This window comes from Pantherophis guttatus, chromosome 1, assembly GCF_059756535.1.
Source record: "Pantherophis guttatus breed Tessera chromosome 1, ASM5975653v1, whole genome shotgun sequence".
Lineage (NCBI taxonomy): Eukaryota > Metazoa > Chordata > Lepidosauria > Squamata > Colubridae > Pantherophis > Pantherophis guttatus.
This window is the reverse complement of record NC_142063.1, coordinates 296,282,101-296,309,238: the sequence shown is the minus strand read 5'-3', so window position 1 is coordinate 296,309,238 and position 27,138 is coordinate 296,282,101. Positions and strand designations below refer to the sequence as shown.

At 35.6% G+C, this 27,138-nt stretch overlaps 1 protein-coding gene across 4 annotated transcripts in view; it reads right to left on the bottom strand.

Moving 5' to 3' along the window:
- EPRS1 (glutamyl-prolyl-tRNA synthetase 1) overlaps positions 1 to 27,138 on the bottom strand; it is a 45,464-nt gene that overhangs the window by 3,018 nt on the left and 15,308 nt on the right. The window contains exons 11-33 of one of the 4 annotated variants that reach the window (XM_060692483.2): positions 26,727 to 26,811; positions 26,103 to 26,162; positions 25,786 to 25,806; positions 22,345 to 22,455; positions 21,150 to 21,286; positions 20,548 to 20,755; positions 19,592 to 19,704; positions 18,746 to 18,863; positions 17,183 to 17,566; positions 16,612 to 16,869; positions 16,001 to 16,258; positions 14,663 to 14,896; positions 11,731 to 11,999; positions 10,313 to 10,364; positions 9,443 to 9,652; positions 9,031 to 9,103; positions 8,080 to 8,159; positions 6,067 to 6,168; positions 4,815 to 4,970; positions 4,537 to 4,734; positions 2,892 to 3,065; positions 2,212 to 2,372; positions 876 to 954 (exon numbers count right to left, since the gene is read on the bottom strand). In XM_060692483.2, coding sequence (XP_060548466.2) covers positions 876 to 954; positions 2,212 to 2,372; positions 2,892 to 3,065; positions 4,537 to 4,734; positions 4,815 to 4,970; positions 6,067 to 6,168; positions 8,080 to 8,159; positions 9,031 to 9,103; positions 9,443 to 9,652; positions 10,313 to 10,364; positions 11,731 to 11,999; positions 14,663 to 14,896; positions 16,001 to 16,258; positions 16,612 to 16,869; positions 17,183 to 17,566; positions 18,746 to 18,863; positions 19,592 to 19,704; positions 20,548 to 20,755; positions 21,150 to 21,286; positions 22,345 to 22,455; positions 25,786 to 25,806; positions 26,103 to 26,162; positions 26,727 to 26,811 — 3,541 coding nt within the window. The remainder of the gene's footprint in view (positions 1 to 875; positions 955 to 2,211; positions 2,373 to 2,891; positions 3,066 to 4,536; positions 4,735 to 4,814; positions 4,971 to 6,066; positions 6,169 to 8,079; positions 8,160 to 9,030; positions 9,104 to 9,442; positions 9,653 to 10,312; positions 10,365 to 11,730; positions 12,000 to 14,662; positions 14,897 to 16,000; positions 16,259 to 16,611; positions 16,870 to 17,182; positions 17,567 to 18,745; positions 18,864 to 19,591; positions 19,705 to 20,547; positions 20,756 to 21,149; positions 21,287 to 22,344; positions 22,456 to 25,785; positions 25,807 to 26,102; positions 26,163 to 26,726; positions 26,812 to 27,138) is intronic. The other 3 variants (XM_060692484.2, XM_034427849.3, XM_034427850.3) reach the window with 3 other exon arrangements.

The window sequence follows — 27,138 nt, the reverse complement described above, 5'->3', positions numbered from 1 at the left end:
CAGCATTTACCTTTACAAATGTTTTGAAAAGAGAGAAGCTGAAAGTAGTTGCTATTCCTATGTTATCTTTCTGATAACTACTTGCCATAGTTCACTTCCATTGCCACTCTGATAGAAGAGAAACATCTCCATATCATTGAATTAGCAGTCTGGTGGGGAATATGCCCAACAAGAACTCACTTGAAACAAAACATCCAGAGTGGTTAACTGCAGCTGCTGTATTAATTAAAGCTAATAGATAAACATGTTTTAAAATGAATAACTAAACAAACAATTTGTTGGCTGCATTGCTCGCATATACATTATTCATTCATCCAGATTTATAATTGAAAGCATTGTCTGCAATTCTTGAGCTAGTTTATGTGGATCAAATGTTCCTTTTTAGTGATGCAGAAAGCTTGTTGTCCTGGGACTGAAACATTCTGGAAACTCCAGAATGTTTAGTTTTTCTCCAGACCTGCCATACTTCCTTCTGACATAGTGATGTTCCAAGGGATGTTTTGTGATTCCCAGAAGTAAATCCTCCTAACTTGAAGTAATTTTGAGATGTACTAGACATGGCATTCCAAGTTCTATTTCAGGACCAAGCCATTGTTAAAACAGTTTGGCACCACTCCAGCTCTCACTGTTTAAATAAGCAAGCTGCATTCCACAACAGCATAGTCTGGGGAAAGCTTCATGGTTTGAGGGAAATGGAGCATTTCAGAATTCTCCATAATATTCTGTTCCAGGATAAAGAAAGCTTCCAGAATCCTAGCAGTTATATTTTTTTAAAAAATCTCATGAATGCATGTTTTACTGCATTTACTGTTTATTGGGTTTTAAGAATGCATAGGAAGGGACTCATAGCCCCAGTGCAATGGCAAATTATTTACCTTTCCAGAATCAAGCTCTTTCTGAAACTCTTCCATGGAATTGGCCACCACCATATGACTCTTAAGATCTTCAGCAGCTCTAAGATAAAGAAAACGTTCATTCCAGTTACAGATAGTCTGTGATTTATGACTAGTCACTTAATGATTGTTCAAAATTATGACGGCTTCAAAACAGGTGCTCGCATTTATGATCAGTTGCAGCATCCTGCAGTCATCTAACTGCACTTTGTTAATTTTTTTTGCCGGTGGCAAAACGGATTCACTTAATGACCACACAATCCAGAGCAACCATATGATTTTGAACTTAGTACCGTGTGGTTTGCTTAATGACTGATGTAAAAACGGTCAAACAAAGATCCAATCACATGGGTGCTTTGACATGAATTGCAAATTTATGACTGCAATTCCACTCCCAATTGTGGTTATAAGTCGAGGATGATCTGTAAATGAACCTTTTTAATGTTTTAAACAACCTGATTCAGTAAACTTACATAAGTTACTGAATCAAGTTGTTTAAAACATTAAAAAGGTGAAACAATCTTTTATAGTTCCTTCATATTCAAATTTTCTTGAATATGCATTTAACTTTTTCCACATATTAAATTCACTTGAGAGTCCCATATAAAAGTGTAACCAAATCTCACTCAGCAATACTTAATACGACCAGCATAGATTAAGCTGCTAGACGGCTGATTGGGTATTTGGCCACAGCAAACGGGCCAGATGAATAACGGATGGATGCTGAAAGGCAGAGGCAGATTTTTTTCTTGTTTTCCTCCCCCAAAAAGGTAGGTGCGTCTTATAGTCTGGAGAGTCTTATACTCCGAAAAATATGGTATATATTATATCTGTCCTAAAAAGATTAAAGTGGTTGTCAGTCTGCTGTCAGGTCAGATTTAAAGTTCTATTATACAAAGCCTTGAACAACTAAGGGCTAAAGTTCCTTAATTTTTTTAATTAATCAGCCTCCCAAGCATGCACGCCCTTCAGGGCATGTCCTGCTCTCTGGACTTGGCACTTGCAGAAGTCTGTTTGTCTGTGACCCAGAGTGTATCCTCACCATGATGGCATTTATCTAACAGTAGGATCTCCAGCTGTATGGAAAACCAAACAACATTCTACTTCTTCTCTGGACTGTGTAAATTTCAGAGGTGGCCTCACTGTTTTCTGCAAGTTAATCTTCTGCTTGGAATTCAGATGCCCTTGTTTAGTTCTTATCTTTCATTTATTACTGTAGGCTTAGTTTACATGTATTTGAAATCATGTAATAGGCCTGCAGATGGTGTTTATCTTCTCCATTCTATCACACTCCCTTTTCCCCATCCCCAAGTCTAACCTGTTATAAAGATTAAGATGGATTTCTTCCAGAATACGGCTGAGCTGGTTCACTGCTTCATTTTCAGAAAAGGTCAATTTTTCTCCTGTGTCCCTTCTAACAGCTACAAACTGATGATTCTTCATATCACGTGGTCCCACTTCAAGCCTGATTGGAACTCCCTGTAAGACAAATAGTCACAAAGAGAGTGTATTTTTCTTCTTCATATTTTCCGGATATTATTAATATTAGGATATTATTATTAAGCAAAACATAATGGCAAAACACTCTTTTGGGTTATGCTGATGACTCCCAAGCTTAGATCTATTAAAATGTAACGTTTTACACAAATTATTCTTCAATTCAACAGCCAATATTAAGGAACCTCTTCCACTAAGGATAGATTGGGAAGCTTGGTTTATAGGAAAAAAAGTACTTTTTCCAAGATTCAGCACTGAGGTAATAATTTTGACAGATGGAAATGTTCATCCCATAGATACTCAGGAATGGATGATTCCTCTCCAAATAGCAGGTGGCAGCATGTACTCAGATAAAGTACAATTTATCAATATGTACTGACTTTTACATTTATTTTACATTTTTATTTGTATTTTCTATATATACTTCCAATGCCAAATTATACAAGTGAAAAAGCTTGCAATAAAGAATTAATCAGAAGAGAACAGAATTAAAATATTTACCTTCAGCTCCCAGTGGTTGAATTTCCAGCCAGGTGAATAGTTTTCTCTCAAGTCAGTTCGCACACGGATATTAGCAATGTGCAATCTCTTACAATATTCATTGCATTTTGTCAGTAAAGCCTCCTTCTCTTCTTCCAAAAGGGAATTAGTGATACCACAAGGAATAATCACCACCTGAATAAGGACCCAGTAATTATAAAGCTAGACAGAAGAAAGCCTCACTAAATGAAGCTGTTGTGCAGCTGCGTGTATAAGGAGCAGTTCCTAAAGAAGCATAACCCTGGAAAATATATGCATCTGCTTCAGGAAAGACGTCCCAGATATATAATTTATGTTTTCCAAAGAGTTGCATAGTTCCATTAATTAATGTGCTACTTGCAAGGATTATAATATACAGCTATAAAATGTGTAGGATGGATTTTTATAATTTTTAAAGAAGGCAATCCAAAAACTATGGAAAATTACTCAAATTATCTAATTCAAAGGAAAGGGATATAAAAATTAAAATATGTTGGCAATGTTTTCACTATGTCATGCTATTTGGGTCATGCATTCTTCCTTCATTAATGATATCTTTCTTTCATAATTTCTACCTTTCTCGAAGAGAAAGCATTGTAAATATATAATTTATCATTCCTAATTTTCATACTTGGAGTCTAGTACATTTCTGAACAACTCTTTCTAATACTAGAACCTTTTAAACATTTTTTCTCATGCTAATAATTGATTCCAACTTTACTTTGTGTCTGCACACATTTATTAAAGCATATAAAAACAAGTAAACAAACAACAGTGAAGTATTGCAATCACACCAATTTTCTGAGAAAGACAGGATTATTTTTATATAAAATCAGAATCTCTACCTTAGCCCCTTTTTTCCCCTCTACTTGTCTATTCAAAACCTCAGAATGCAATAGCAATATAAAAGGTTGCATCTACTTGCACTTTTACCTGCTGCCACAGCAGAACAGAGATGATGGCACCACGCATAGTACACGGCCTTCTTTGCCCCCTTGTGGTACCAGATAGAACACTGCACTGTAGCCCTCTTTGAATACAGCTTTCCCAAGCTAAATTTGATTGCCAATTGTTGAAGGACTGAACCCAAATGTAAGTGGGACTAAATTACAGATGTTTAGGATTCTCTAAAATTTACAGGACAAGTAACTACAGCCGAAGTAATTAGGACTTCAGAACTAGTCAACTGTAGCTTAAACCTGGTGGTGGAGCCTGGTGGTGCAGTGGACTAAACTACTGTTAAAGTAGTATTTAGCTGCCAGCTGTCTGCAATTACTGCGAGTTCAATTCTCACCAGGCTCAAGGTTGACTCAGCCTTCCATCCTTCCGAGGTAGGTAAAATGAAGACCCCGTTTGTGGGGGCAATAAGCTGACTTTGTATAAAATAGAATACCGCTTAGAAGGGGGCCAAAAGCCCTACTAAGCAGGCATATACAAAAGTATGAAGGCTATTGCTTAAAAGCATTATAAGCCGCCCTGAGTCTCCAGAGAAGGGTGGCATATAAACCAAACTAATAAATAAATAATTAATAAATAATAAACCTAGTTTGTCTACATCCCCCTTTCTACAAAATGGCAAGGAAAAAAAGAAAAAAGCCATCAAATGATATGTATCATTTTAACTCACCTGAAAACATGCTACTCTAGGTGGCAGCACCAAACCCATGTTATCTCCATGAATCATGGTCATAACACCAATGGTACGGGTTGTAATGCCCCAAGAATTTTGATAAGCAAATTGTTTCTCTCCTGGTATTCTGGGATCTTCAAAGACAATCTCAAACATCTTTGAAAAATTCTGTCCCAAGTGATGAGATGTTGCTCCCTAAAATACAAGAAAATAAAAAGGCATTCAGTAAACTTCTATGCATGAATTTATGGTAAACAATAAATTTGGTACGGTACCTGGATAGCTCGCCCACTTGCAGATATAAATGCCTCAATTGTTGTGGTGTAGTCGCCACCTGCAAACTTTTCTTTTTCTGTCTTTCTTCCTTTCACAACAGGAATTGCAAGAAGTTCTTCATATACGCGAGCATATAGATCAAGAATCTGCAATACCTAGCAAGCAAAAAAGTTAGAAATCATTTAATTTTCTAAGTATATATACTCAAAGGATTTTAATATTTGATAGTGTCCTATAAGCCAAGAATTCTCAATCAGAAACAAACCTAGTTGTTCTGATTAAGATTCTGCCATTAATTGCAGGTTTAAATTGTAGTAATAACTACAGTCGCAATGAATACTGCAGATTTTTTAAAATAAATGTCCAGCTATTCTTCAACTCCATAGCTCAATGCCTAAACTAAATGTGATTTTTGTTTAACTTTGCATTTGTACTCCTACAAGATTTACATCTTTAATAAAATTGTTTTAAAATATATTGATTTTACAAGCACCAAGAAGAGCAAGTAGCAATCAAATATATAATTATAAACCTCGCAGCATACAACAGGAAAATACAGCTAGATTCACTACTGCATTGCAGGTATTCCCAAAAGCATAAAAACAATTCATTAATTTATCAAATCTTTGTTCTCTCCCAGGAAGCATGGTTACCAGCACATGGGGCAAAAATAACATATGTGATATCATAATGCAAATGCTGCAGCTTGCAGACTTGTATCAAACTTTAAGTACCGTATGTAATGGTGGCATTTTTGTGAACTGTGCTTTCTGCAAATGCACTTGTCAGAGAAGCTTCCTAGAGGAGATAGCTGTTTTTTTTAGGATGATAATGATGATTAGTCTGTTGCAGCTGTCCATTCCAATATACTATGTAGACATATACCTTCACCCACATAAACAAACAAGTGTACATGCAAAACTTAAAAATATTTGTTCTAGGTGTAAAATAGCAGTGTAATATTTAGGCAAATATTTCTGATTTATCCTTTGAAAGCCTTGAAAGGTTAAATGCCTATGGAGATTGTGGTCCAAAAGTGCTTTTTCAAGAGGCAACTTGGCTTTCTGGTTTTTATTTGAAGATGTTTCGCATCTCATCCAAGAAGATTCATCAGAGCTGAAGAAGCTTCTTGGATGAGAAGCAAAACATCTTCAAAGAAAAACAAGGAAGTCCAGTTGCCTCTTGAAAAAGCACCTTTGGGACCTTGAAAGGTTAAGCAATGCTTTTAAAAAATTATATGGCATGTGGTACCTCTTCAGCTGCTTCTTCGTAAGTAGAGAATGCCGTGTGTCCTTCTTGCCACAGGAATTCACGAGTACGCAAAAATGGTTGTGGATGCTTGAATTCCCAGCGCTTGAAGCAATTTAATAAAAATAAAAACAAGTCTTTGTTCAAATCATAATCTTCATCAATAGATTCACTTTTAAAGACATCTTTTGGGCATGACTCAGAACTATTGTCTCTGATGATAAGTTATGATTTAAGAAATTTAGGGATCTACAGTTTCACTCACATACTGTGAAAAAACCTATTTAAAAGGGAATGATCTGCATCACTGGAACAATATATTACGTTCATTTATCATTACCTTCAGCCATGTATTAGTTCCCTCCTGGCAGACTAATAGTCTATACAGATAGTCCTCAACTTACAACAATTCATTTAGTGACCGTTCAGCTCAATGTTTAGTAACTCAATACAACAGCACTGAGAAGTGACTTATGACCATTTTTCACATTCATCGCCATTGCAGCATCCCTGTGGACTTGTGATCAAAATTTGTGTGCTTTATAACTGGCACGTATTGATGACAGATGCACTGTCCTGGGCTCATGTGATCACCATTCATAATTTTCCCAGCCAGCTTCTGACATGAAAAGTCAATGGGGGAAGTCCGATTTGTTTAATGACTGCATGACTTACTTAACAATTGAAATGATTTGCTTAACAGCTGGGGCAAAAAAAGATCGCAAAAGGGGGCAAAACTCACTTAACAACTGCCTGGCTTAGCAACAGAAAGTTTCGGCTCAACTGTGGTCGTAAGTCGATGACGACCTATATAGGGATGCCTCTCAAGAAAAATTTGAAACTATAGTGCAGGAGTGTCATACTGGCGACCCACGGGCTGGATGCGTCACATGCAGGCCATACCCACCCCAGTTCCGTGAAAGGAAAAAACAGTGTGATACGTCACGTGACAACAATGTGACAGGGTGAGTTTGATGCCCGTGCTATAGTGGATCAAAATAGAGCAGCCGGGTTTCCATTTGGGGATTCCCACCATGGGTTCCTATAGATGTCTGAGTTAAATCCAAAGGGCTCAAACTGATAGGTAAATTTCTACAGTCTTGTTGCCCACTTGAGGAACAGCTCCTGCCCTCTGTTGCGAGACAAAAGCTTTGAATGCCCTTTAAGGATTTAATGTTGGTGGCGTCATAAAGGAATGCCTGTTTGGAAATTATTGAGATATGAGTCCAGCTTTATGAAACTCTTTTATCCAAGATGTTTCCTCTATGGCTGCTTTTAAGACCTTAAACACTGACTTCTATATTTAAGTTTTTTCTTCATTAAAACTGCATTAACACCAATGGCCAGATATTTAATGACAGAAGTTACAATTTTTGCAGCTTATGTACTATATATCTGCTGTTTGTGAATAATATAATGCATTATATTTTTGGAACATTATTTCCTCTGCCTATCTTTTCTCATTCTCTTCTCTTATTTACCTGCAACTTTTCCCCAGGTAACCCTTCCTAAGGGTTTGTGGAACAAGATGCTCAATTTGGCTGATTATAAACACAGCCATGTCAGCGAAAGGGCCCAGTTATGGCCAAATAAGCTATCTATAGAAAACGCTGTGTCCCTTAAAACAAAAGGGTGTGATCAAACAGGCCAGCTTTGGACACATCTGGCATATATAACCTAACATTGGCATATAAGCAAGTAGAATGGGTCTGGATAAATTAGGCCAGTTTTATGCGGGACTGTTCTGGGAAGCCATGTATATCAGCCCAGATCCAGCAAGGCTAGGCTGGTTGGGTTCCAATAAAGTTCTGGGAGGACTCATTCAGGCTAGGGGTAGATCAGCTGGTAATGGTAGCAAGTGCATGTCTTGGGGAAGGTCAAGCTAGATAGTTTGACTGTACTTCTCCAGTGCAACTGGAGAAGCAAGATTTTACCACACTGTAATGGGAGACAGGAGCAACAATTACTGGTTAACTAGCAAATAATAAAACATACTCTGTAAAAACCTCTACTTACTACAACATTGCACCACTGATTAAGCTTGATTGGAAGATCTCTGTGGGACTGAATCCATTTTGCATATGCAGGATACATTACTACAAGTCAAAAACATGGAAGATAATATTTTTTGAAAGAGTGCAAAGTAATCTGTTATTTATTTTGAAATTAAGTTGATTTTCAAGGTATCAGTAACAGACTAAGGGTCTGCTCTCTCAGTGCCTGTCATCAAATAAGATCTAGTAGAGGTGCCCTCCTAAGCGTCCTGCAACTGCTGTGTGTCATTCTAACTACCCAAGTTGCAGAATTTCTTTCCTATTTCAATACAGTTGGAGTTGTAGGGCTTGTAAGTTTAGAGGTCAGTTTAACACATTTCTATTTACTCAGGCATTGATTTGGTTAAACCATGGATGTCAAACTTGCGACATCACGTTGTCGTCACATGATGTATTGCGACTTTTTCCCCCTTTTCTAAACCACGGGTGGGTATAGCCAGCGTGTGACGCATCTGGCCCATGGGTCATGAGTTTGACACCCCTGGGTTAAACTGAAGTTGCCGTTTCCCTGATCTGATTTAGTACTTATGGTTTTAACCCCTTCTTTGTTGGGGTTCTTATTTAATTTTTTAAGTTGGATATTGTCACCCACTTTGTAGAATTTTTAAAAGTTCCTTTATAAGTAGGAAATGGGTAATACAATTTTATAATCCAAACATAATTATATTTCTAATAGATTTATTGATTTAAGTGGACTTTGTCTCAAATTTACCTCAGTTAAAAACCAATCCATATTTTCCATCCCCCCTTTCCTTGAAGTGGTGTGCTTCTTAGCAACACTCTGATAGCTCTTGGTTTGAATCAAAGACAAATCTATTCTTGTTTCAAAATCCACTGTCATTAGCTTGCAGTAGCACCCCATTAAGGGAAAATCTAGTGTTTTTCTTCTGCATTTTACACCAATCATTGTTACCTGTTTCACTAGTAGGACGTACAGCAATTGGTTCTGCCAGTTCTGTTTTGCCAGACTTGGTAACCCAGGCAACCTAAAAACCAGATAATGTTTTGCTTTTTACAAACATTTTGTTTATACACACACACACATATATACACACACCAAGTATTTTTAACAATATGGGAAGTACAATTTAATTAATACTGATATAAAAAGAACTACCTTCCTAGACTATTTCTTTTATCTTGACTAACTGAGAACCTAAGATATATAAGCATTCAAAGATACACAATTCAATGCCCAGTCCAAGAACCAGCTCCTTTAAATACACATGGCTACTTTTTGCTGGTCACAAAGTTTTATTTGGGGCTAGTCTTTTGAAATCTTTGCAGCATATTCAGAGCAAAATTTATATAGTATTTAAATTTACCTCTGGAGCAAAATCTGCAATGTGCGTCTTCTCTTTTTCCAATGCAGCTTGAGATACAAACATAGGGAAGTAGCAGTTTTCCACTCCAAGTTTCTTTATTTCACTATCAAAAAAGTCCTTGATAGCTTCCCATACTGAAAAAGCCCATGGACGGAGAATGTAGCAGCCACTGACATCATAGTATTCAATCATCTCTGATTTAGTAATTACCTTTATTTAAAATAAATATGCTTTAGTCGTGGATAATGTTGCTGAGTGCACAGAAGAATAAACATTCAATAAAATAGTGGAATGAAATAAGAAATATTAAAGTGAAAAAAAGACAGAAGTACCCAGAGATAGAGGGGCTTCTTCTAAAACAATTTTAATACAGACAGCAGATGTTTTCTGTAAAATGTCAAGTCACATGGCATCGTAGTGGAGTATAAATAATGTACATGTAATATATATATTTATTTAGGTTGTGAATACTATTGAATCAGAATTAGAATTAAATATAGCCCTCTGATTTCAAGGAAATTGTATGTTAGGTAGAATTCACTTTTATCAGAAATGTACTATCCAAATTCCCTATAAAAAGTAACTATATTAAAAAAAAAATCAACCCTATCCCTGGTAACATCAGCCCACCCCATTAGGTGTGGCAAGTACCAGCTACAGAACAATAATGGACAGAAATTAACGATTTTCTATTACCATTACTTCAGTAATGAACTCTGGATCTGACCTTAAAGATTTAATCATTAAAAATATATTGAGATTTTGAGTTAACGTTGGTATGTTAAGAATATAATTTACATAACACCAATTACTAAGTTATTACAAGCAAGTCATTTTGAGGAAAAATATGTCCATTTGAGATATACTTGCCTGAGAATACCATTCAGCTAGATTTTCTTCCTTCTTAGCTTCTAGACCCAATCTGTAGCAAAGAGAGAAAAAATTAATACATTTTGGTTAATAATTGCTGAATTAATAAAGCAACAGTTTATTTGTTTTAATATTTTACTTCAAAAAATTAAATTACATATTCAGTATATAATCCGGAAACAAAAAATAAAATTTTAATGTTTACTTTTTATTGCAACATTTATATTAAAAATAGAAAATACTTATTCCTGAGCTTCAGTTCTAACAAAGAAGATTAAATCATATTATATGTCCATATTTAGATACAACAGTTTATTTTAAAAAGACAAAATATTTTGATATCTCTGGTTTTGCCAACATATTTTTCATATACTTAAGAGATATATAATTTATTTTTAAAATCTAAATATTCTGAAAATTCTGGATTTGCCAACATAAATGGCTCATTTCTATTGCTACTTTTTCGGGGGGGGGGGGACTCTTTGCCAGCTTCCCATAATTTCCTTAATTGCTCCTTAAAATCACTTTCAGTTGTAAAGTTCTTTCATGAAGCATTATCACTTCAAGCATCATAATTATGTCTTTGTTACTTTCTCTTATTTCATGTTTGTTTTCAAAGCTGAGATTATATCACATTTTACACAGGATCAAGGAAATAGCTGGTACTGAATAAATTTTAAGCAGACAACATAGTTAAAATTGTTCAATTACAATTGAAGGTCAGAAAAAAAGTCCTTGCTATAGTATGTTACTATGAAAAATACTACTGCATGCATATCATCTCTGTATGCATGGTAAAATCTTGATTTTTACAGGCTAACAGAGCCATTGGAGCTAAATTATATCAAATTTTGTAAGCAATATATAGGTATGTAAATGACATAAATTGCCCTGACAGCTTTAGAAGCAACATATTAGCAATAGCAATAGCAATAGCACTTAAGACTTGTATACCGCTACACAGTGCTTTTACAGCCCTCTCTAAGCAGTTCACAGAGTCAGCATATTGCCCCCAACAATCTGGGCCCTTATTTTACTGATCTTGGAAGGAAGGCTGAGTCAACCTTGAGTCTGGTGAGATTCAAACTGCCAAATTGCAGGCAGCCAGCAGTCAGCAGAAGTAGCCTGCAGTACTGCATTCTAACCACTGCGCCACTGCGCCTTTACAGTTTTATTGTTATTTGGTGTTGTTATTTATTGGTGAAGCCTGAATTAAAATTGTGTCATTTTATATCTGAAGTCTGCCGAATCAAAAAAAAAAATCAATTCAATTGAAAAATCTAAAATTGAAGTCCACATAGATTAAAATTACAAAATAGCTATAAAATCAAGCTATTCTGTGTAATTATTTGAAAATTAGCTCTTCTGTTTATCACAATGTTTGTATTATATCTTATATTATATCTTAACACTTTTACCTTGTTTGTTTTTTAGGTCCTTGACCATCCCCTGGTCCATCAGAAGACAGATTGTAATTACTTCCTTGGTCTTTCTGCATTCCTTTCTTCTGTCCCTCATTCTGTTTTTGCTGCTTATTTTGCTTTTCAGATTTGTTCTCCTTCTCCTTTTTCTTCTTGTCTTTATCTTCTGCACCAGTTGTAGAAACTGGTTTGTAGTCCACTCCTGTTAACAGCTTGTACTGAGCTTTCAGCTGAAGTAGTTTTTGTACTGCAGTATCAATTTTATCCTTTGGGAAGGCAACATTCCCATAGAATTATAGGCAATAAAAGAGAAACCAAGAAGGCAATTAGTTGCGTCAAATATGTAATATATTATTATAATTTATAGAGAAAGTATAGAACAAAAGCATGAATAAGGGAGATGCAGTGAACTTAGAGAGACATGGATTTTTCTGGGTTCTTAGAAAAGCATTGTTAGTTATTGCATCTTAACCAGAGAAAGCTGAACCACTGAGTGAACAGAAGGAATGAAAATCTTTGCCCATTCTTGAATTCCTACCTCGAGCAAAAATATAAAAGATCTCAATTTTTTAAAAAAATTTCTGCTTATAGAGTTGCAAATAAAATTTTGGTACTCTGTAGGCAGACAGTAAGCATTATTCACTGTTAGAATTGCACCCAACCAGCTATGGAGTAAGATGGATGCAGCTCTCTTGTTAAGATGTTTTGTGTGTGTGTGTGTGTGAATATGTGTCGTTATCCAGACAGACTCTGATTGCTTTATTTTGCATTTTATGGATTTCATGCATTTTATATGTTGCTATTTCTGTTTAAATTTTGAGGTGCCCAGAGTTCATCTGGAGTTGGGCTATGCCTAAATCTAATGAAATAAAGAAACAAACCAAAAATACCCAAATGTTTAAGCAGTCCAAAGTCGCTCCACAGAGAGATTGGACCAAGGAGTTGAAACCGAACCCTGGCAAGACTGAGTGGCTCTGGGTTTGGGGTTCTTTGGCCCACGAAGAATTGCCACCTTTGATCTTGGATGTGGTGGCACTGCCCCAAACAGACCCAGTGCATAATCTGGGGGTTCTCCTGGACTCCTGCTCAAAAAACAAATGGCAGTCGTGGCCAGGAGGGGCTTTTCACAATTGCGGGTTGTTCACCAGTTACACCCTTTCCTGGACCAACAATCCATACTAATGGTCACTCATCACCTCCAATCTTGGCTATTGCAACACGCTCTATATGGGGCGGCCCTTGAAAAGCACCCAGAAGCTCCAATTGGTTCAAAATGCTGTGGCCTGCATGATTTTCTGCAGGTTTCAATGTGCACGTGTCACCTTTCCTGTGGGAGCCGTATTAGTTGCCAATTCGCTTCTGGATGCAATTCAAAGTGCTGGTTGTCACCTTTAAAGCCATTCATGGCTTGGGACCAGAATATCTGAGGGACCTTCTCTTGCCAGTCACATCCATCCAACCCACTAGAGCAGGGAGGCAAGGAATGTTGTGCGTCTCGTCCCCTAAAGAGGTATATCTGGCAGGACTCAGAAGGGACGTCTCCATAGTGGCTTACTACCTCTGGAACATTATCCCTCCAGAAATTAGACTGCCCCCTACTCTTACACTCTTTCATAAAGCCCTGAAGACATGGTTGATTTGAGTGTGTGTTGTGAAGTGAGAGGTGAGGAGATTATTTTTTTATTATTTTTTGCTTTTATTTTTTCTACACCGTGTTTTTATTATCTGTAAGACGCCTAGAGTAGCTGTGAGCTACTCTATATAAATTATCTATTTAATAAATGAAAAATAATAAAAATATGTAGGTTTCCAGGCTTAATTCAAGAAAGTGAAAGATAAAAGAATCTTCTGTAGGAAACTGGAAGAACGTTTTTTTTTTTGACATTTTAAACAGCTGCTGCCAATCAGTGATTATGCAGGTAGCCCTTGACCTATGACTACAATTGAGCTTAAAATTTATGTTGCTAAGCAAGACAGTTATTGAGTTTTGCCCCATTTATGACCTTCCTTGCCACAGTTGTCAAGTGAAAGACTGGTTGTTAAGTGAATCATGTGATCATTATTAACAAATCTGGCTTCTCCCATTGAATTTGTTTGTCGGAAGCCGGCTAGGAAGATTACAAATGGTGATCACAAGCTCCCCTGCTTGTGGCCACTAGTCAATGTAGTTTAATATGCTTTAGTATAGCTTAATATTTTATGTTTTGTATACAATGTATTCAAATATCTTATACAGCATGGAAGTACACAAAAATATCTTAAAAATTAAATATTTTTTTAAGAAAATAAGAGACATTTTTCCACTCTTCCTATATTGCCTGCCATAATTTAAAAAAATTATACTGTAAATTCCTTGGAAAAATAGTCTAGATTTTTCTTTTTATATTTGAGGGCAAAAAATGTGCGTACATTTGCTGAACAACTAAATCCTGATGAAATACATTAGACAAGACCTAAATTCATCTTGAAGAAAGGTTAGGATTCTTTAAAAAATATATGGCATCTTATTTATTTATTTATTGGTTCAATTTATATGAAAGATTGAAAGATGAAAGAAATATGAAAGATTTATATATCTTTCCTGAATGATACAGCTAGTTTACCACACAGTAAGAATGAACTAGTAAAAGAGTGGAAAAATAATTATTTTAGTTTTGTTCTGTATGAAAGGACCAGTTGTTTTGGTGACAAGTGATGGTTCCCAGATGAACTTTCAGAGAAAATTGGAAATTTTTTTCCCCCAAAAGTTGCCAACATTACTGATTTTGCAAATGTTGTTGAAGTAATTTCAGAATGGTTAGAACATGCAACACTTAATGAGAAATCAACTTAATTTCAAAGAATAGGATAGCAGCAAAGAATAAAAATGAGTGCAACGCTTATTCCAGGCTCTCTTCAAGTTTCTGAAACTGTTAATTAGTAGAATTACCTTTTCTGCCTTCTCCGATTTTAACTTCCGAACCTCTTCTCCTTGGAGAGCAACCTTGTTAAAGAGAACTTGTGCTTCTGGAGAGCCAGGACTACTGGTTTCTGTGCTTTTTGGGTGCTTTAAGTCAGATGTCTGAGATGAAGCTGACTGTCCTGGTTTATAGTCCTGGCCAGTCTTTTCTTTATATTCTGTTTTTAAGGAAAGGAGCAGTTTGACAGCTTCATCCACTTTATCCTGTGTGAGTATTGTCAAGAAAGAGCAAATAAGTACAACCACCTCAAAAACTATCTGCATACTTTCTTTTCTTTTCTTTACAATTTTGTTCTTTATTATCAAATAAACAATATGTTCTTGAGCATCTTAGTAACATACTGTACTATTTTATGCAAAAGATTTGTTGCGCACAAATGAAATGTATTTGTTGAAATACATTTGCTTTATGCAAATTAAAGTTTTGTAAATTATGCAAAAAATAAATAAATAATAGGACCCAAGATAGATGGAGCAGGGATGAGATCTTCTTACCCTGTCAACCACCTCCAGCGATGAGCACCCACTCGGGGCCCCAAGTCCAATGGGGAAACCAAGTTTTAACACTCTTCTGGAAGGTCAAAAGGGTGGGAGCAATTCTCAGCTCTAGTGGTAGAGTATTCCACTGGGTCAAGGCCACAGTGGAAAAGGCTCTTCTCCTTGAACCCACCCACCCAAATTCCTTAGCTTACACACTCTGTAACACTCCTTGAACCCACCCACCCAAATTCCTTAGCATACACACTCTGTAACTGGCAGAGATGACATGGGCGTGAATGACTGTGCAGAACCTCATGTTCCAGATAAGGGCCCAAATGGCACACAAATATGAAATTGCATTAGGCCTCTAACCACGACTAACACCTGCTCTTTGAGTATAGCCAGGTTGTGTCTGGGTTAATGCAACCCACCCATTTTTCTCTAGTTGTTCTTGTTGCTATCAGTTCTGCATGTCACTTTTCAAAACAGATTTTTCTCATTACAGTCTAATGTACTGTTATGTATGGTATCCATACATAGCAAAAAATAGAAATTACTGGCTGTCAGATTCTTTTAAATATCTAATACAACGTAAGCTAGAAAGCTAATGCATTAGGATTAAATGCCTACAATAACTTCTTAAAGTGGAAGAGGTAAAGAAAATAGCTTTACCCTTTCACAATGATTTTGAAATAATTTTTGAAGCAAACAGTGTCAAACATATATAGGTTTAAGTTAAATGCTTATGAAATATAAGGAGAGACAGAGACAGACACACACACACACACACAGAGAGAGAGAGAGATGGAATATTTATCATTATTCTACCTTGGAAACCTTTTCTGCTTTGAGTCTCCTCACTACCTCGCCTTGTTCAGCTACTTTACTATATAGAGCTCTTTCATCTATTTGGCTAGAAGATGTCAAACCATTCATAGTTAAAGAAGTAGAATCAGAAGCATAAGACAAGGAGGAAGGAGGAAGAGGAGCTGCTGGTGGATGTCCAGGTTTATAATCTTGACCTGTCTTTTGTTTATATTCTGCCTTTAGAGCAAGAAGCATTTTTACTGCAGCATCAATATGATCCTGAAACAGAGAGACAATATATCACATCAGTAAATGCAGCAAAAAATAGAAATTACTGGCTGTCAGATTCTTTTAAATATCTAATACAACGTAAGCTAGAAAGCTAATGCATTAGGATTAAATGCCTACAATAACTTCTTAAAGTGAAAGAGGTAAAGAAAATAGCTTTACTCTTTCACAATGATTTTGAAATAATTTTTGAAGCAAACAGTGTCAAACATATATAGGTTTAAGTTAAATGCTTATGAAATAGAAGGAGAGACAGACACAGACACACACACACACACACACACACAGAGAGGGAGGGAGGGAGGGAGGGAGAGAGAGAGATGGAATATTTATCATTATTCTACCTTGGAAACCTTTTCTGCTTTGAGTCTCCTCACTACCTCGCCTTGTTCAGCTACTTTACTATATAGAGCTCTTTCATCTATTTGGCTAGAAGATGTCAAACCATACATAGTTAAAGAAGTAGAATCAGAAGCATAAGACAAGGAGGAAGGAGGAAGAGGAGCTGCTGGTGGATGTCCAGGCTTATAATCTTGACCTGTCTTTTGTTTATATTCTGCCTTTAGAGCAAGAAGCATTTTTACTGCAGCATCAATATGATCCTGAAGCAGAGAGACAATATATCACATCAGTAAATGCAGAAATATTTTCATTTTATAACTAGGTGCATTTAACTTTTTAAGTTAAAACTTTCTAGAACCAGTCTTTCTCTGCAGTTGGCAAAATATGGTTCATGTTGGTCTAAAATATTCTATTTAAACTTTAAATAGAAAAGTAATTAACAACCTTTGTTCATATCCATAAACATACGAAGAGATATGTTATGAAGATTTCAAAGGTTAAAATGGAGCATATGGCTTTAGACAGAATCAGACAATAATAATTTAAGGTAACCTAATTGATGTCTTTACTAACCTTGGAAGCTTTTTCTGCTTTAAGTTTTCGGACCACTTCTCCTTGGTCAGCTACATTATCATAAAGAGTTTTGCTGTCTACATTGGTAACGGCGACAACCTCACATTTGGATGACTGGATGGGAACTGCTGCAACTGGAGGATTTCCCGGCTTGTAGTCTTGACCAATCTTCTCCTTGTATTCTGCTTTCAGAGCCAAGAGTTGTTTCACAGCAGCATCAATGTCCTCCTTTGCTGCTTTCTTCTGTTTCAAATCACGGACTACATCACCCTGAGCAGACACCCTCCTGTAAAGAGCTAAGGGATCCTGGGCTGAAGTGGAAACTGAAGTAGGAGAAACATCAGCCCCAAGTGAAGGAGAATGACCTTTCGTTGTAGTACCAACCTTTGAAAAGAAAACCAAATTATGCATTTACAAAAGTGAGGAAAATAGTTACGGTATAATATGCACCATTGGGGGTGGGGGGGGGACCAGTATTGCCTGGTATCCAAATCCCATTCATAAATATGAACAGAATGTGAAAAATGTTGCCTTTATTCCTGACCCTAACAAGGCAACACTTAAAAGAGGGAGCAAAAATAAAAATAATTTCAGCAGCATCTATGAGTAGAAGAATGAGCAACTTCCTTGGAATAAATACTGTATGCAGTCTTACATGGCGATCCGAAGGCTAAATTGAAACAAAGAGTAGAAGCAGAAAAAGATTGATGCATTTATCTCTTTATTCATTTAATTTATTTACATGGCTGCCCATCTCACAAACACAATTAATAAAGATGGATATAAGAAGGAAGAAAAGGCAAAAATATTGCAAGAATTATATTTTCATTGATTTAACTAACATTAAATTAAGTATTTGATAGGCAAATGGCATTGAGTATAATCCTCAGTGCCATGCTATAATCCCAACATAGTAAGTACTAAATTTCTCACTAATTTTAGCAAAAATGGACTCAGTGAATTATTTGATTTCTTATAGCCTTACACCAGCATGACGGAAAAAAACCCACAAGATAATAAGGACCCAAAATACAGACAATACCAGGTTAAAATAAATTATTCAGCAATGTCAAAAGATACAGAAAGTAAAAGTATTGAGAATATAACTATATTATTGTAATCACTTTTTGATGATTAATAGAAGTAATGGCTTGCCATTTTCATAAAAATTGCTGGAATTTGATCACACAATAAATACATAAAACATATTCAACAGAACAGAAACAATTAGAGAAGAATTGATAGAGCAGAACAGCCTAAACATCGGTTTATAAAATGTATGAATTTAAACCGTCCCAAATGTGGAGCAATTGTTTCTTAATTGTACCACATTAATGACTCATGATCAATTTGTGATTGATTATAATCCTGAGATCTTTTTCAAATGTTCTGCTCCAGATCATATATTCTGCTTTCTATACAGGTGCATTTGTTATTTCAACCATGACAAATGCATCTGTCCTTGTTGAATATCAAAGAGTTTATAATAACATGTTATAAGCAACACTAATGTCCATCTATATTATTTTAGATGAACAATATATATCAACTGGATCTGCTTACCTCTTTCTTTGCTGTTTCTGACTTGGTCTTTTCCTTTGAGCCAGATGTTGGCATTTCTTTTGTATGCCCATCAGGAATATAAATCAAAATGCATGGAGCTTCTTTACAGCTATATGGACTACAAAGATTTTTTAATTAATTGAATAGTAATAATACTAATTGAATAAATAGACTAATGAATCGATATGAAACAATACCAGTTAAACTTTAAAAGTTTATAGAAATAAAAGTGTTTGTGAAATTATATATTTGTAAGGAGGTGCAGAACAAGAAAGACAGCAGAAAATTGACAAGAAGGGTTGTGTGGATCATGAGTTAAGCTTCAACAATGAATATCAAAATACATTCATATTATATTTCATCCATCCCCACAGCAGTAAATCCAAGAGAAAAATGTCTTTTATTTGGTGAAAAACAAAGAATACACTATTCCATATAGTGTACATCAAAATTATTTTTGACAGTAATAACAAACCCATATTAAAGCCTCATGAATAATCAATATTGCAGTTCAAAATATAGTTTTTAAAATAACAATCACTGCTTACTCATATAGAAAAGTTTAAATTTGTAATTTGCATATTCCATAAATGGGAGAAAATGTCACTGAAAGTAGGTTACTTGGCTTTCAAATTTTGTTGTTGTTAAACTGTATTATCACACTTTCCTTTCTTAAATAGAATGTAATGCCCTTCTATATATTTAGGTAAGTATAATGCAGAAATATAGACTTTTATAGACAGCAGCAGATACATTAATTCTACTTCAATAGTCCTGAAAAAAAAATCCCATTCCAAATTTCCAAATCTGATACAGTTAAAATCAAGCTGGTTTCTAAATACTCACCTAATAGGCTCATATGGTTGATCACAAATATAAAAGCCTCTTCTCTGAAGCTGAATGATGTCTCCTTTTTTCAAATCTTTTAGGCAAGGATCACCTAACATCAGTTCTTCTTGCTGTAAAAAAGTTAAAAGTAAGTTGTATCACTTCCTAAGACCAAAATTCTATACATATTATGAATTACTGTACTTGTGCTGAATTACTATAGTTAACATGAAAGTTTACATTTCAGATGGACACTGAAAATCCTTAATTCTCCATGAAGCAACTCATGAAGATCCAAATGAAAGACTAAGAAAAAGCAATCATACAATCAAGTACATAATTATGGCTAGCCTGATCTTTCCTAATATGTGACTCTCATCAATAATTAGTGATGGCAGGAGCTACAAGGCTTAGAAGATACCATTTTATGGAAGATGGGCTAGAATGCTGAATTTTAATTAGGAATGTGGTGCAGTGGACTAAACTACTGTTAAAGTAGTATTTAGCTGCCAGCTGCCTGCAATTACTGCGAGTTCAATTCTCACCAGGCTCAAGGTTGACTCAGCCTTCCATCCTTCCGAGGTAGGTAAAATGAGGACCCGGTTTGTGGGGGCAATAAGCTGACTTTGTATAAAATAGAACACCGCTTAGGTGGGGCCAAAAAGCCCTACTAAGCAGGTATATACAAAAGTATGAAGGCTATTGCTTAAAAGCATTGTAAGTCTCCCTGAGTCTCCGGAGAAAGTCGGCATATAAATCAAACTAATAAATAAATAAATAAAATGTAAAGGATAAAATCTCAATTCAGCCACAGAATTTATTGGGTCAATTTGAATCTAAGTCAGACTTAAGGATGAGTGAGATTTAAAGAGAGAGGAGGATTCATATATTTCACACTGTTTCTTGAAATACACGTAGAATAGACTATCATTTTGTGGCACAAATGCAACAGTTGATAGTAATATGAACATTACTTTGCTATTTCTGTTGATGTACTGTTTGAAGTCTTCCTCCTTGCCTAAGACAGGCTTGGTGATCAAGTGTTCATAGTTCACACAAATTGTTGGAGTAAGAGAAGCAGAAGAGGTTTCCGCTAGCCAGGTGATTTTACTAGTTTTTTTGTAATCCTTATTCTCCAAATTTAATTTAGCATCCATAGATGTAATTTTCCCAGTGAGGTTCCTACAAAGAAACAGAATATTTTGATTATCCGCGTGTTTTAAAATTAATAATGAAACCTTAACTTAAGTTTCCAAGAATCAGTGAACCTTAAGAAATGGCAGTCAAATTTAATAGTCCAAATCTATTATTTAAATTTAAGAGGATTCCTGTATGAACAGAAAAAGCTTATGGTCATGCAAGTCATGACATCCCCTGTTATTTCAACCCTCTTCTCTCCCTCAATATAGTTCTCTGCATCACCTACCATATGGTTTCCAAGAATTTCATGCGCAGTGAAAGGGGTAAAAGGTTTGAAATGGATTATATACTGTAATGATTCTACCCACTACACATTTTAAATATTTAAGAAGGGGAAATTCCAGTCTCAAAAGATAAAATCCAATGTAAAACGTACTTGTGTATTTTGGTGATGATTATGTTGCCCCAGTTAATAAATGTAACCATTTCTCCTTCTGTCAATGTCTCTGCATCTGCTCCGTCAATCAGTACTTTGGGACTATACCATATAGGCTTCAAGCCAACTTCAGCATTCTGTATATTAACAGAAAAGGATAAAGAGCTGGTTTGTGTTGGAAAAATTACAACACAATAATCTATTCAGAAGCAAATATTGTATCTCTGTCATTGTGGTAAATTGTTTTTCTTGGCAAGCAGGAACAACTTTTCAGATGATCTAAATCTAGGCACTTTATGGTCCATGGGCCACATGTGGCCCACAGGTGGCCCCCAATCCAACCTGTGGTATCAGTGGCATCAGGGGGCAGGGCACTGGAAGCAGATGGGGCATCAATGTTGAAGGACAAGGTGACGATGCAACATTGGGGGCACTAGCAGGATGAAGCGGCAGCCGTTCAAAACAGTTCCAATTTCTCATGTGGCCCTTTGGGGAAATTAATTGCCCACCCCTGATCTAACAGGCATCTTGAACTACTATAGCTCAAAAAATAGGGGGGAACTGGACAAAGATGTGGATGGATTCAAAACCAAACCATCATTATGTGAAGTTTAATTTAATGTAGTCAAATGTTTAATTTCAGTGTTTTTGAATGTAAATGTTTAATTTAAATTATGTCTAAATAATTTACATAATTAATATATTTAAATATACAGTAATTTAAATACTTTATAGGACTTTTTTTCTTTTCATGGACTTTTCTCCAGAGTTGAAAACACCATTCCAAACTCCTCCTCATTCTTTCATAGTCTCAACAGGTGATAGCAGTGCTCAAATCTCAGAGCTAAACAAGGTTATGCCTTGTTAGTACTTAGATAGGGAGATATCCTGGGTGTAGATTAGAAAAGAAGTTGAAAAAGCAACCAGGAAGAAGGCAGTTAAAAAAACTGCTAAGAAAACTGCATGGATGCAGCAACCAGGATTTGAACTCAGGTTGAAGATATTTACATTTTTAAAACTCTTGTTGTTTTTTTAATTTGATTTATATGTTAATTCATCTGCTGGCCTTCCTAATGCTGACAGCCTCTTACAATATTCAAACCTGGTAATATGGTTTTGCTTTCTTTTTATTGTGCAGAAAGTCTTGTCAGTTCCAATGATTCAATATTTTTATTACAGCATTCTTTAAGCAAACCTTTGGATGTTTGGCCACTTCTTTCATCTCTTCTTGAGCCTCAGGAATATTTACGGTGACTATTTCATCCTTCAGCAATGCAGTGAACCGAGGTGCCACTGGATCTATAACCTATATCCCAAGGATAACAATTAAAAAATATATAATTATTCAATTATTCACTTATATTTCAAGCAAAAATCTTTAAAACAAGGAGTTATATGAATGAAAAAGTACACATATACACACAAGCCATCTAGGAATATTAACTGGTATTCTTTATGTTACTGCACTGTTGACTGCAATTAAAGCTTCTTGAATTTAAATTATAAAACAAAGCCAAAACAAAATATGCTTATGTAATTTTCCTGTCCTTTGATGAAAAAAAATGTTTTAAAATCACTTTTTGGGAGAGTTTGTAAGCATATGCATTCCTAACTGGAAGAAACTATAATTAGGCTAAACATATGTAGAGGAAACTGTAATTAGGCTAAATATGTGTGCTAACTGTAAACTTTTTCTTTGCATCTGAGTCATTTTATCACTCATCAGTTTTAAAAGCAGGCATATCTACATGTATGCATTACATTATCATTAATATATAAACTTTTCTGAGACTGAAAAATAGGCAGAATCAGAATATCTGTGGGATGCACAAAAAAAATTGTATTAAAATGCCAAATGGCACACTAAAATTTAAAATACTTTTATTTGATACTTTTTCTTTTATATACAAAAGTCCACAATTTTCTCCTTACCAAATCACTGGCTTTAAAGCCATATATTTTCAATAAATGTATTTCAAAAAGCATGCATTCTAGCATGATTATTTAAATACAACAGCTTTAGAGCACTATAATAAGGCAACATTATGATAGAACCCTTCATTTAAAAATGGCCTTTATTTCTGCTTCATTGAGAAAATATTTTTCTAACTTACTCAATACTCAAGCATAGCGTCTTCCACCAATATTGTTTCTGTTGTTAACATGCTACCAAACCATTTATTTTAAGCATTACCATCTTTTTTCAATGACTTACTATTTTATACAATTGGAGGTTTTAAGGAAGCATGAGAAAACTTTGGTCCTCCAGCAATTCTCAGGATGTCAGTTGTAATCCCCAGAATTACAATAGTTTAAACAATTGTTAAAACTACTACTTATAAGGACATATATTCTTTGAGGGGAAAACTTACATAAAACAAGAGCACTCATGACTAATAAAGACTATATTCTGCATTCTTGGAAATACATTCTTAGAAATGTTTATGTAGATTCTCAATCATCCAAATCATGGTTGTCCCAAAGGTGCTTTTTTCAAGAGGCAACTGGATTTCTTGTTTTTCTTTGAAGATGTTTTGCTTCTCACCCAAGAAGCTTCTTCAGCTCTGACTGGATGGTGGGGAATGGAAGGATTTATACTCCTTGCATCCAGCTGGTCATTTGCATTCTGTTAGAGACTCGTTGAGGCCACTTGGAGGTTTATCTCCACTTTTTTTTTTTTTTTTGCTTTAATTTATATGCTGCCCTTCTCCGGAGACTCAGGGCGGCTTACAATGCGTTAAGCAATAGCCTTTATACTTTTATATATTTATATAAATTCAGCTTATTGCCCCCACAATATGGGTCCTCATTTTACCTACCTTTGAAAGGATGGAAGGCTGAGTCAACCTTGAGCCTGGTGGGATTTGAACTCTTCACAAACTCATGGCACAACATAAGAAAACAAACCCATCAGGACAGGATTCAGCAGTCCATTTGCATTTAAAAAACAAAAAAACACTCTTTTGAAGACAGAAAAGTCCACATTTTGAACAGAGAGGACCACTGGTTTCAAAGAGCCTTGGTGGTGCAGCGGACTAAAGTGCCGTTAAGTAGCACTTAGCTGCCAGCTGCCTGCAATTACTGTGAGTTCAAATCTCACCAGGCTCAAGGTTGACTCAGCCTTCCATCCTTCCAAGGTAGGTAAAATGAGGACCCGGATTAGGGGGGCAATAAGCTGACTTTGTATAAAAAAGAACACCGCTTTGGGGGGGGGGCAAAAGCCCTACTAAGCAGGTATATACAAAAGTATGAAGGCTATTGCTTAACGCATTGTAAGCCACCCTGAGTCTCCGGAGAAGGGCGGCATATAAATCGAACCAATAAATAAAATAAATAAATAAAGAGGCCATCTATGTCAAAATTGAACAGCCCTCTCTCAACAGAGCAGGAGCGATACAACATCATCTATCTCCTGTCTACAACACAGTCATTTCAGCAGTTCCAAGAAGGCTCCGCACAGATTTGCATTATTCAGATTACTCTAAGGATACAGATAAACCTCTAAAAGACTCTTTTACTCTCTCTAAAAGAATGGAAATGACCAGCTGTCTGCAAGGAATGTAAATCCTTCCATTCCCCATCATCCAGTCAGAGCTGAAGAAGCTTCTTGGATGTCTTCAAAGAAAAACAAGAAAGGTCAGTTGCCTCTTGAAAAAAGCACCTTTGGAACATTCTTAGAAATGTATAAGAGAAGTATCACTTGTGCCTTTGCTGCCTATCATAGAGATTTATACACTAGCAACCATTATGTGATTAAAAAGTATGCAATGATACAAATAACTTATTTTATCCACAATTTTTGGAAAAACTCAAAATCTTTAATTAGTCCATGTCTGATCAGCAGATTTTTACTGCATTAGAAAGAGGGATTCTGCTCTGCTCTACTAATTAAATTTTGCTAATGCTTCTATTGATAATTTTCCTTTCTTGAGAGCCAATAGTATCTTATAAGAAATTTAATACTTTAGCTTCACTCTTGGTCAATGCGAAGTCACTATACAGGTCAATGTACAGCTCTAACAGGTGTGCAGTCCAACAGCTAAAAATTATGTTTTGTAAATGTATTACACAACTAATGCAGCAACAGAAAGAACCAATTGATAATCCCTCAGATAAATGAAGAGAACAAAGTAAAAGAACTATAGGAGACTACAAGACACATGCCAGGCAAGCAAATACTGAAATCTGAGGAAAAATGAAACCTATTTGAAAGCAAAGATCCAGATGCAAGTTAAAAAATAGGAGCAGCCATAGAATTGTAGAGACACCAACAGTTCGCCTTATTATAGTGTCCAAGCAGTTGCTGCCAAAAAGTAACTAATCATGTGAAGATGCAGTATTCCTTCTTTAATATTTCAACTGAAGAACAATGAAAGAACTTTACTGATAATCTTACAAAGGAAATATTATAGCCTTCTGTGTACTGCAGAAAGGCAACTTGGAAAGATTTTAAATTCTCTTCTCTATTGAGAAATCATGTTTTTCTCTTTAGCATAGGAATAATGCATTTTTATGGAAATAAATATAGCTCTTGTTATGTGAGCAAATGTGATTGTATATGAGAAACCGCATATGCTTATGCTATATATGCTTACTGTAAGCTATATGCTAAGGCAGAAAAAGCATTAAGTAATACCTTCTTACAGATAGCTCGCAGCTTGATGGCAGAAAAATGAAATGCAGAATTTCGTATCAGATTTACAAAATTAGCAAAATACCATTACCTTCCCATACAGTCAAAAAACAATTCAATAGATTTGGCAAAATTAAGTAAGATTAATGTAAGCCTTGTTAGCGAGAAGGACATTCCATTTTCCTGAAAAAGAGGCTGATGAAGCAACAAACTACATTCACTAGTCTTGAAAGTGCACTCAGAGAATTCTGGATTCACTATCCACATTAGAGCAGGTTTCCACCTGGAAGGTCATCAAATTAAAATAAAGACAAATGTACCTTTTTGTTAAATGACCAAATTTTATCCCATTCCATGTTTACAACTGATCTTGAAGATCCCTGTAAAATATAAAGGAAAAAAAATACATCATCTGAATAAGTAATAATTACAGACATTTGATACACAATGATAAATGGTGTAAAGCCAGTCCTGGTTCTATTGCTAATTGGCCAAGTATCTTATGTATATTTAATTACATATATTTAATCAATCAATGCAAGCAAAATCATAAATCCTATATCCACCAAGCAGCAAGAAGGAAGTAACTTGTAAATCAAAGTACTTTAATTTAAGAAATGAGCTCTGGATTGATGCACATAGCCAGCCCCCCCTCCCCAACCTCCGTTTTGCCACTGTCAGAGCTCGTTTCTCTGCTGCAGAGGCCTTTCTTGAAGGCCTCTGATGGCAAAATGGAGCCAGGGTTGCAGCCAGAGTGGCAGCCAGAGACCGCAGAAATGGGCTCCTGCTGGGCGGGCTTTTGGTATCTCCACCATGAGGTGAGACAGTGAAGACATCCCCAAAAATAAGACGTAGTGCCTCTTTTGGAGACAAAAAAATAATAATAAGACCAGGTCTTATTTTCGGGGAAATACGGTACATAATTTGAAAATAAAGATTCTTACCTGTGCAGCTATAAACTGTTTCAATCCTTCTACTGTCAAACCTCTTCTAAGGACACCACGAACAGTTGGAAATCTTGGATCATCCCTTGAAGAAAGGGATCAATACTTTAATACTGAAGAAATGGGATGGCTTAAAAAAATACTTTTATGAATTCAAAACACCAGCTAGTTCTCCCATCCATTTTACACAACCTTATCTTAGATTTTATGAGTTCCAATTTCTAATATTGGCTAATTCTTAGCATCTATTTCATTTGTGGTCTTTTCCCTAGAAATAATAAAAATAGCAAATAAACATAGAAAACTGATGGCAGAATGAGATCTAGTGTGGTCCATCAAGTCTGCCCTTTGAATTTATTTAATTAATTTATTATTTTAAATTATTATTTTTAAATTGTTGTTGGATGGTGGA